Source organism: Erythrolamprus reginae, chromosome 1 (genome assembly GCF_031021105.1).
Source record: "Erythrolamprus reginae isolate rEryReg1 chromosome 1, rEryReg1.hap1, whole genome shotgun sequence".
Taxonomy (NCBI): Eukaryota; Metazoa; Chordata; class Lepidosauria; order Squamata; family Dipsadidae; genus Erythrolamprus; species Erythrolamprus reginae.
This window is the reverse complement of record NC_091950.1, coordinates 7,407,573-7,419,148: the sequence shown is the minus strand read 5'-3', so window position 1 is coordinate 7,419,148 and position 11,576 is coordinate 7,407,573. Positions and strand designations below refer to the sequence as shown.

General features: G+C 43.4%; 1 protein-coding gene across 1 annotated transcript in view; it reads right to left on the bottom strand.

The window, feature by feature from the left end:
- LOC139156511 (vomeronasal type-2 receptor 26-like) overlaps nucleotides 1–7,482 on the bottom strand; it is a 12,293-nt gene extending 4,811 nt beyond the window's left edge. The window contains exons 1-4 of the mRNA XM_070732253.1: nucleotides 7,281–7,482; nucleotides 5,530–6,008; nucleotides 3,239–3,457; nucleotides 1,015–1,144 (exon numbers count right to left, since the gene is read on the bottom strand). Of these exons, the coding sequence (XP_070588354.1) occupies nucleotides 1,015–1,144; nucleotides 3,239–3,457; nucleotides 5,530–6,008; nucleotides 7,281–7,482 (1,030 nt within the window). The remainder of the gene's footprint in view (nucleotides 1–1,014; nucleotides 1,145–3,238; nucleotides 3,458–5,529; nucleotides 6,009–7,280) is intronic.
- Nucleotides 7,483–11,576: the final 4,094 nt, after the last annotated feature.

Below are 11,576 nucleotides of genomic sequence, written 5' to 3'. Positions count from 1 at the left end.
TTCCTTGCTTCTTTTGCGCCCTTCCTCTGTTCCTGTCCCTTCCCCCTTTCTTTCTTTCTTTCTTTCCTTCCTTCCCTCCTTCCATTTCTTGCTTTCCTTCTCCTTCCTCCCTTCTTTCCTCCCTCATTCCCTTCTTTCACTCCTTCCTCTCCCCTTTCACATCTTTCCTTGCTTCTTTTGCGCCCTTCCTCTGTTCTGTCTCTTCCTTCCTTCCCACCCTCCGTCCATTCATTCACCCCTTTTACCATTCCTTCCTTCCTTCCTTCCTTCCTTCCTCCTTCTTTCCTTCATAGCTCGCCCTCGCCTTTCTTCCCTTCCTTCCAGATGGGACTGCCCCCTCAAGACACCCACCTGACTGCTGGTGCCCTGATTTTTCTCTCCCCTCGTCCTTTCCAGCTCCTCGCCGGTGGCTGCCAGGTGTGGGATCCCCCTCCCCTCTCCCCTCGCTAGAAAGCATGTGGTTTTGTCAACAAGGCCTCTTGCAAGAAGGGAGAAGTGCCAAGGAGCCGTAAATAAGCCACGCTCCGCCTGACCGATGCCAGGAGGCTCTTTCTTTCCCTCGCCGCTCCCGCTTCTTTCTTTCTCCTGGACGAGTCCACACAATCGGCTTAACCCAGTTCCTGAAATAGCCTATGGCAGTGCTTCCCAACCTTGACAACTTGAAGATATCTGGACTTCAACTCCCAGAATTCCCCAGCCAGCATTCACTGGCTGGGGAATTCTGGGAGTTGAAGTCCAGATATCTTCAAGTTGCCAAGGTTGGGAAACACTGGCCTATGGGACCGCCTCGCTTGGCGTAAAGCGGGAAATGATCCCCGGGGGATGGAGTGGCTCAGCGACTTAAAGTAGTTTTAAAATGGCGGGGGGCCCCAGACACTTAGGCTGTATGGGGCCCCAAAATTTCTGATGGCGGCCCTGATCATAAGTCTACTACCTGTATGAAAACTCTAAAATAGGTCAATCCTAAGATCAATTCCTTGATCCTGGAAGGTTGACATTTGAAGGTTGCTCTACCTGTCCGATTAGAAAATGTCCCTTCTGGACAAGCTTCACACTGATAGCAGCAAACCGGTTTTCCCTCTGGAACTCTTCTCCTCTCTCCTGCATGGCACCTTTTCATGCCACACCTGGCAAAGGGCACCTTCTGAAAGAGAAAAGAGAAAGATAGTGTTATTTAATTACGTGATTGCAGGGGCTCTCCAATGGCCATACTTTTGAAGACTAGGCATTAGTAGCATTCAGTTAGTGCTGACATAATATAAAATCACACCTGGAAAATGGCATCTTTTAAGAGAGAAAAGAGAACTGTTTGAGGTAACCTATGCAAAGAACAAACTTTATTTCCACATTCCTGTTTTTCTGTCGGAGAATGTCTAAACTTTGCATCTTTTAATTTTATTCATTTATTTATTGTTAGAGTTGGAAGGGACCATGCGGGTCATCAAGTCCAACCCCCTGCCTAAGCAGGAACCCTATGGCATCCCAGCCAAATGGCAGTCCAATTTCCTCTTAAAAATGTCCAGAGTATTGGAGTTCACAACGTCCGTTGGTAGGTTGTTCCACTGGTTGATCTTCCTTATTTCCAGGTTGAATCTCTCCTTGGTCAGCTTCCAGCCGTTGTTCCTCATCCGGCCCTCCAGTGCCCTGGAGAATAAAGTGATCCCCTTCTCTCTGTGGCAACCCCTCGTATACCTGTAGACTGCTATCATGTGCACTCTGGCCCTCCTTTTCTCTAGGCTATCCATGCCCAGTTCCCGCAGTCTCTCTTCGTACATCTTGGTTTCTAGTCCCCTGATCATTTTGGTTGCTCTTTTCTGCACCTTCTCCAGAGTTTCAATGTCTTTTTTGAACTGTGGTGACCAGAACTGAACACAGTACTCCCGGTATGGTCTGACCAGGGCATAGTAGAGTGGCATTAAGACTTCCCTGGGCTTGGAGTGTATTCCCCTGTTGATGCAGCTTAGGATTCTGTTGGCTTTTTTGGCTGCTGCTGCACATTGTTGGCTCACATTTAGTTGATTATCCACCAAGACTCTGAGATCTCTTTCGCAGTCGCTACTGATAAGAGGGGTTTCTCCTAGGTTGTATGTGTGTCCAGGTTTTTTTTTTACCTAGGTGAAGGACTTAGTTCTTGTCGATGTTGAACATCATTTTGTTGGTGTGGGCCCACTGTGTTAGTCTGTCCAGGTCTTTCTGTAATTTGAGCCTGTCTTCAAGGGTATTGGCTACCCCTGCCAGCTTGGGTTTCAGAGTGCACAGCAAGGCTTGTTACATTGAGCTACAGCTTTTATAAAGCCAAGAGTGATGAAGATCCAACTCAACAGGAATGGTCCATGGACACCACTGCCTGATCTAATCACAATCTGGTTTCAGCAGAAGTTCTTCCTATTCCCACCCATTGTTGGATCTTTCACAAATTAGACCTGAAATTTGTCACCTCAAGTGCAGGAAATTTACCAAATTCTAAAAGTATTTCCTGATTCTATAGACCTGTTTCACTTTAGAAGGATGTTCAGCACTCCCAATAGCAATAGCATTTAGACTAATATACTACTCAAAAAAATAAAATAAAGGGAACACTTAAACAACACAATATAACTCCAAGTAAATCAAACTTCTGTGAAATCAAACTGTCCACTTAGGAAGCAACACTGATTGACAATTAATTTGACATGTTGTCAGCACTATCAACTTTGTACAGAACAAAGTATTCAATGAGAATATTTCATTCATTCAGATCAAGGATGTGTTCTCTGAGTGTTCCCTTTATTTTTTTGAGCAGTGTATATCGCTTCAAAGTGTTTTTACAGCCCTCTTTAAACGGATTACAGAATCAGCATATTGCCCCCAACAATCTGGGTCCTCATTTTACCCATATTGGAAGGCTGGAAGGCTGAGTCAACCTTGAGCCGATGGTGAGATTTGAACTGCTGAACAGTTAGTTGAAGTAGCCTGTAGTGCTGCACTCTAACCACTACACCACCCCAGCTCTATAAAGATATTTTTCAATCAATTTAAATACATTTCTTACAGTTTGAGCCCTTAAGATAAACTACATGCTAGAAGACAAAATATTTATTTTTCTCCTAATTTCTGTAAAGCAGGGAACAGAAAATTCTACAATCTATCTGAAAGATGTATATTTATGTATTTATATTTATGTATTTATATCTGAAAGATGTATGTGCCGGAGAAAGTGATTCATTTACTGAATTTGCTACATTTCCTTCTAGCTCACCTTTGTGGCCCAGACAATTACATCAGAGTTAATGGTGAAATCCTGGCCTGGAGGAGCCCTGGGATCTATACAACCAACTTTCACAGGGGTCAAAGAATGATTGGGGAGGAGAACCCAGTTGATCGCATCATAACGAGCAGTTCTCAGTCCCTTTTGTGAGAAGGAGATTTCATCTCCTCCACTGTTGTTGAAGTGGACATTCCTCAAATTGGCAAGAATCTGAAACAAAAGAGATCTTCGGAAATTGGAACAATTAGCTGAAAAGCAGAAATGAGGTATCATGGAGTCTATCATTTTGTGGTGACCATCATCTTAGGAAACAGGTGTATATCTGAAAAGCTCCAGTTGATCCCTTGGTTGAAACATGAGCAGTCAGGGATAGTTGAATCAGAGGTGGCTTTGGACTTCCTGATTGGGAATTATAACAGCAATCTGCAATGTTATTGTGGATAAAAGAGTGGATAGTCTTAAACAATGGAAGAACATTAACATTAGAGGGTCAAAAACTGCAAGAAGGTTGGCATGCCCACCTATTGGGGGGGGGGGAATACAAAACATTCACACTTCCAAAACCATTCAATAAGGGACACATGATTACAAACTTGGAGGAAAATCAGGGCAAAGCGTTACATGAAGATACCAAGATGGCTATCTATTTTAGAGGCCAAATATGGTAGAAAGGACTAAAATGTGAATTTATGAAGAACTACTAGATAAACAAGATAAATTAAAGACTAAACAAGAATTAGTGGATGAAGGAATAAATATTGATTAGTGGCCATACCTACAGAAACAAACTAGATTTTAAAAAGATATGGAAGAATTTGGCATAGAGAACTGAATCCAATAAATAAAATTCTATTAGGACCAGAAAATAAATTTATATCCAAAATGTATAATTATTAATTACAATTTGATAAGGAAGAAGAGATTAATATTATTATTATTTATTATACTTGTATGCCGCCCTTCTCTGAAGATCCGAGGCAAAAGATAATTTGATAATATGGGCAAAATCTTTTGGATATACTATTCAACTCGAGGACTGGGGAAAACTATGGACGAAAATTATAAATTGACCATGTCAGCTTCATATAAGGAGAATCTGTATAAAATGTATTACCATTGACATTTGACTCCAGCTAGACTAGCTAAAATATAGCCTATCTTGAACCCCAGATGCTAAAAATGCAAGTATGAATATGGCACATATTACCACATGTGTTGGTCCTGCCCAGAGGTAAAGAGATACTGTAGTAAGATAAGAATATGGATCCAAGAAATAACAAATGAGCAAATTAAATTTAAAACAGAGATGTACAGTATCTATTAGGGATTATTAGAGGACCATAGGCTAAGAAAATTCAGTATCTTACAATACATATTTTGACTGCAGCAAGTATAGCCATTGCACAAGTATGGAAATCTGAAAGCTGTCCCCTGGAAAATATGATAATTTTTAAAAAATAATGGAATGTGCAGAAATGGTATAATTCACATTAGAATTACAAAATTGAGAAGAAAAAGAATACTATATGGTATGGGAAAAACTATATAATTGGTTAGAAAGTAGGGGGGAAATGCATTTATACAAATGTATAGGTAAATAGTACAATGTAAATGCGATGGAACAATATTCACAAATAACCAAACAGTTGTCGATGTCACAGAAATGAAGAACATGAATGAATATTTATTTATTTATGTATTTATTTATTTATTTATTTATTTATTAGATTTGGATGCTGCCCTTCTCTGTAGACTTATATGTATACATGTTTTCAAAGTTAAAATTTAATAAACAAATTTAAAAAAGGAAATAAAAGAATGTGAAAATGAATTAAGCTGAATATCTTTTTACAGATTGGATTCAGGCTATCTTCTGAGGGAAACTGAGGAGGTTCTGCAAATATGCCTATTAACATGTTGACTGCCCTGGAAGCATCTTGCACAAATGCTCTCAGATTATCATCTTGTTCTGAGGTGAAATGTCCTCCCCAGTCACCTCTTGAATCTCAGGGAAGTGTTGAAGACCTTTCAGGACCATATGTGAAGATTTTTCCTAAATGGCTATTATGCACAAGTAGTTTAAGTAACTTTTCATTTGGCCCTACTTTAAACAAAATGTTATTTTTAATTTATATTATTTTATTTTATTTTTTAAAATGTTGTTTGTTCTGGGGTGCAGTGATATAGTAGTATAGAGATAGTTCAACAGTAATTTAAGATAGACATATAAGAAAGTTCCTCAGTATTGATCTATGGACTGAATAAAATGTCTCAGAGATTACCTGCCATGGCTCCACATTTAAGATCCTCTTTCCAAACTTCAGCATGGCTGGTCGTGCTCCTGATCCATAAATTGCATGCAATGCATGTGCCACAGCATAAATGGCATTGTAGATATTGTAACTTTCACCTCTCATCCTTATTTCAAAAATAAAATCTGGAATATCCTCAAAACTCTCTTTTCCTGTACATTGTTCTTCCCCTTTTGGAGGGACCTTGCCTGGTTGGGGGATATAGCAGTTAAAGAGTGTTTCCCACCATTCCAGGAGAAAGCTGGCCCCTTCTTCAATCAAATGGTATAAAGACAGGATGAAGGGTCTGAATTCTGAGACCTCACCACCGTGTTCTCTAAACTGCAAAGCTCCATGCAAATTCTTTAAACCTTCAGAAGGGTCTCCAACCAAAGTAAATTTCCAATGAGATGTTAGGATCCAAACAATTTTAAGTGATATCTTTCCATATTTTACGCAAATATTAAGAACTGAAAAAAAAATTGCAATAGCAGTGGAGTCCCCAAACAGAATAATAACTTCAGCTTTAAACAAAATTTTGAAAATTAATTCTGTTAATAAAACACTAAACTTATCAGATTTCAGACTTTCAGTGAATGCCAGGCAGATGTCCTTCTCCTTCAGAATTGGCATCAGAGTTGAGATGAAATGTCCTCCACTGTCATCTTCAGAGGTCAAAAGCCCAACCCAGTTCCACTGGAAATGCAGGAGCAGCTGAACTAAACCCACACACTGTGGAAAGTCACTGGGATTAATCCGGAAGAAGGAAGGATAAACTGGTCTGTATTCCGGAGGGAACTCAAAGCCAACACCGAGCTGGAGAAAGGGAGATTCCTCTTTCAAACTCAAAGCAACATTTTGTGCAGACTTTAAGGAGTCTGTTTTTTCTATCTATTAGTCAGACTTTGATTAAAGTAAGCTTTAGCTTCTTCTCTTTTTAGGAAGAGCTGAACTTTCCATGTTTTTTCTGATTGTGACATCAGAAGCCCAGGGAAGAAATTGTTAAAATGATAGAAGTAATTAATTCCAATGAAATGGTGGCTAAGCCTTTATTGAAAGTTAGAAATCAATACTTCTCAGCAAGTACAACATTTCCAAGTTATTTCATAATTGTTTTGGGGGATTATATATCTTGAAACATAACATATTAAAATGCATTCAACTTTATCTCTCTCAACAACATCATTTTCACCCTTGACTTCTCTGTGTTTTTCTGTTCTTTGTGAAATGAACCCAGAGGCAGGGTTAAGTTGAGAACGGTACCTTTATTCAGCTCAGAATAGGTAAGTGACTTTCAGCTAGTACCGTCTGCTCTACTTGGGAGAAACCGCTTCTTTTATACATTTGCGGTTCCCGCCAAAGCCAGAGCAGCGCGCGTCTGAGCCAATCAGGAGCGACTTCCTGATTCTAGCTCAGACAGCGCTTTAACAAGGAACAAACTATTTACAGAGATACAAGGTAGCCATTACAGGATACAACACCCCTCCCTCCTTAGTTTGGATACATCCATCACGAAAGCCATGTGACGAAGTCGTCCAATCTGTTGGGTCTCCGCGAGGCTCGCTCCGACCTGCGCAGTTCAGTTGCGTCCTCGACACCGACGGTGGAGGTCGGTTCGCTGTTGCTCCCCCGGCGCGGCTGGGGCCTGGTTTGGGCTCCGGCCTGTTGATTCGGCCTGGCAGGCACAACGCTGGCTTCAGAGGAGGAGGATGGTTCGGCGTCGCTGGAGGATTCTCCCTGACCCGATAAGTCCATTTGAATGTCTATTAAATCGGGTTGCGTGTTAAAGTCTGTTGAAATGGGAGAGTCTTTGTCAGCAGTTTGCTCCAGGGGGTTTTCCATGCGTTTCCGAATGTGGTCAATGTGCCGCTTCCACATTCGACCATCCTCCAGTTTTACCAAGTATGTTTTAGGAGCATTTTGTTTAACAATAATTCCCTTCATCCAGTTTGCACCCCCATCGAAATTTTTTACAAACACATTTTGTCCCAAATACATTTGTCTTTCAGGGTTTACATACATTGGGTTATTAGTACAAAACCTTGGGTGTAACCTATCCAGTGGGGACCTTAGTTTCCTTCCCATTAGTAACTCAGCAGGACTCACGTGCGTGTGAGAGTTTGGGGTAATGTGCTGGGTTAATAAGAACTGGTCCAAATTCTGTTGTACATCTCCAGGGCCTGACCTGCGCAATGCTTCCTTAGCCACACGAACAGAACGTTCTGCCAACCCATTAGCCCAGGGCGAGTAAGGTGAGAAGAGTGCATGTCTGACTCCTAGGTTATCTAAGAACAATTCAAACTGTCTGGCCGTTAATTGAGGCCCATTGTCAGACACTAGAATATCAGGGCAACCATGGGTAGCAAACAGCCTGCGCAGCACCTTGATGGTGGCACTTGTGGTTATGTTGTTCATTGCTATGATTTCCACCCATTTGGAAAATGCATCAACCACTATTAAGAAGTATTGTGACCCCACTGGCCCTGCAAAATCAATATGGACCCTGGACCATGGCCCTGCAGGTTGCTCCCACTCTGCTGGAGTTGTTTTGGGGGGGGGGGGGTTAGGCCGTGATTCTTGGCATGGATCACATTTGGCTACCCAGTTTTCAATATCAGCATCCAAACCTGGCCACCATAAATGCCCTCTAGCTAGGCCTTTCATCCTGACAATCCCAGGATGGCCCACATGTAACATTTCAAGTACCTTTACCCTTAGGCTTTTAGGAACGATCACTCTATCCCCCCACAACAGACAACCTTTTACATATGACAGTTCAAGTCTTTTGGTTTTGAAATCACACAATTCAGGTTTCACAGAGTCATTTTGCCATCCCTTAAGTACACAGTTGACCACCTGTTTTAGGATTGGATCTTGCTGCGTATGTGCAGCCACCTCCCTTGCAGTAGTTAGTGGGTTGTCTTCGAGCTCTATCATTAAAACATCAGCAGATGGGGCAGGGTCCTCCACTAACTCTGCCATGGGGCACCTACTGAGGCCATCTGCGTGGTTGATGGTTTTACCCCCTTTATGGATGAGCTCGTACTGGTATCCTGAGAGGAAAAGGGCCCATCTAATTAATCTTGGGGACATAAATGGAGGAGTAGGCTTGTTGGGGGCTAAAAGGCCTAATAAGGGCTTGTGGTCGGTAACCAATTCGAAACTCCTCCCAAAAAGGTAATTATGAAACTTCTTCACCCCTGCCACTAATGCTAGAGCCTCCTTATCTAGTTGGCTATAATTCCTTTCAGTATTGGTCATCGTTCTGGAAAAGAAAGCAATTGGGGCCTCTGTTTTGTTAGGCAAAATGTGAGCCAAGACTCCTCCCACGCCGTACGGGGAAGCGTCGCACGTAAGCCTGATAGGTAGCGAAGTACTATACTGGACTACCACACTTTTAGAAGTTAATAATTGTTTCATTTGTACAAAGGCTTCGTGTTCAGTTCTCCCCCATGTCCAAGGGGTTTCTTTCTGGAGCAAGCGGTGTAGAGGCTCTGCTGCTGTTGCCTCCTGTTTTAAAAAAACGGAGTAAAAATTAAGAAGGCCTAGAAAAGCTTGCAATTCAGTCTTATTTTGTGGCTCTGGGGCTTCTCTAATGGCTCTCAGTTTCTCAGTCGTGGGGTGGATACCTTCCTTGTCGATTTTATAACCTAGGAATTCTACACTGTTGGTTCCCCAGACGCATTTATCAGGCTTAATTCTCAACCCTTTGTCCTGAAGTCTCTGAAGTACTTCCCTTATCCTTTTGTTGAGCTGTTCTTGGTTTTCCCCTGCAATTAAGATGTCATCAAAATAGGGAATGGCCCCTTTAATCCCTGATAACAATCTTTCCATTATGCTTTGGAATATCCCTGGGGCTATGCTTACTCCAAACTGTAATCTGGTACATTTAAAGGCACCCCTGTGGGTCACAATCGTTTGCGCGTTTGCTGTTGCTTCATCGACAGGCAGCTGTTGATAAGCTTGCGCGAGATCAATCTTTGCAAACCTTTTCCCTTCCCCCAGGGAGTGCAGGAGTTGTTGTACCACCGGAATGGGGTAAGGGTGGTGTTGGAGGGCCTTATTTAGCGTGGATTTATAGTCAGCGCAAACTCTTAAGGAGCCATCCGGTTTTAGAGGCGTGACTATGGGTATTTCCCATGGTCCCTGCTCCACAGGAACTAAAATGCCTTGGCTTATGAGCTTATCCAGCTGCAGGTCAAGTTTGGGAAGTAGCGGAAGGGGTACCCTGCGAGGTTTGAGCCGGACAGGCGGGACCTTGGGGTCAATAGAAAATGAGATAGGGGGCCCTTTATACGACCCCAAGGTGGGGCTAAACACTTCAGGGAACTCTTGTAAAAAGTTAGGCATGTTATCACAGTTAACAGTACAAATACCAGAAATTTAAATTCCCAAAGGTTCCATCCAAGCCAACCCCAGGAGAGAGTGCTTAGCCCCTGTAACAACAATCATGGGCAGGGTACATTTAACATTCTTAAATATGATAGGTACATTCACTTTGCCCAGAACAGAGATTATCCCCCCTTGAAAATCTCTAATTACCAACGAGGTTTGCAATAGCTCAGATTTAGACAGGCTAGGCATGTACAATTTAAGCTTTTCCCACGGCATAATGGTGTATTTAGACCCCGTGTCAAGTTCCATAGAACATGGCTTGTTATTTAGAAGTAATGAAATAACAATCTTGCCCCATTTTTTGTTGCCGTGTTATTCACGGAAAATTGAGTGTTACCTCTTGAGTAGTCGCGGTTAGCGGCTGAGTAGTTCTTTCGGCCCGAAAAATGGAAAGGTCGGTTTTCTCGCGGTTGAGGTGTTTGATTCTGGGGTCGTTGATGGCGCGGAGTGGAGAAGGTTTCCTCCGGTGCAGATGCTCTGCAGGCTTCGGCAATGTGGCTGCGTCGGTTGCAGCGGCGGCATATGGCGTCCCGGAAGGGGCATCGTTGGCGCTGATGGTTTCCTCGGCAGCCGGCGCAGGGGGCAGCGGGGTGAGGAAGTCTGTGTTGTCTCGGCTGGTCTTGCAGCAGGAAACAGCTGTCCTCGTTGCGAGCTGGTGGGCTGAGGTCGTCTGGGTCCTCGGAGCGGAAAAACGTGGAGTCTATCTTGGCGATGACTTCTTTCCTTTCATGATCCATCAGCTCTTTAGCAGCGGCATCGGCGACCTCTGCGGTTTGTGCTAGCTTAATCACTGTTTGTAAGGTCGGTTCATCTTCGGTGAGGAGTTTGTTCCTGACCGAGGCGTTTCTTATGCCAAAGACTAAGGCATCGGTGAGGCGAGCTTCCGGGTTGTCAAACTTGCATTTCGCAAGCACCGTTCGAAGTTGCGTTGCAAATTGGTTGATTGATTCCGCTTCGCGCTGAGCCATTCTGGAGAACTGGTACCGGAAAACCATGGCTGGTTTTGTTGGCTTGAAATGGCTCGCGAGCTTGGCTTGCAGGACGTCCCAAGCGACGGATCTTGCAGGCAGCGGGTCGGTGAGAGTCTGGGCGAGGGCGTGGATTTCTGGACCGCAGTAATTTAGGAAAATGGCCCGTCTTCGATCGGCGTCGGCGTCCCGTATTCCTGCTGCCTCGAGGAAGATCTCGAAGTTGGCTAAGTAGTCGTCCCAGGAAGTCTTCTCGGGGTCGAAGAACTCAGGAGCCCGGCCAATTTGGAGATTGTTCATGTTGCACGCGTAGTTTCTTTCGTCCGTCGTTGCCAGTGAAATGAACCCAGAGGCAGGGTTAAGTTGAGAACGGTACCTTTATTCAGCTCAGAATAGGTAAGTGACTTTCAGCTAGTACCGTCTGCTCTACTTGGGAGAAACCGCTTCTTTTATACATTTGCGGTTCCCGCCAAAGCCAGAGCAGTGCGCGTCTGAGCCAATCAGGAGCGACTTCCTGATTCTAGCTCAGACAGCGCTTTAACAAGGAACAAACTATTTACAGAGATACAAGGTAGCCATTACAGGATACAACACTTTGTATACACCATACTGTATCCAATGAACCCCCTTACCTGTGGGACCTTGTAGATGCTGAAGATAGAGGCCATCTGCCTT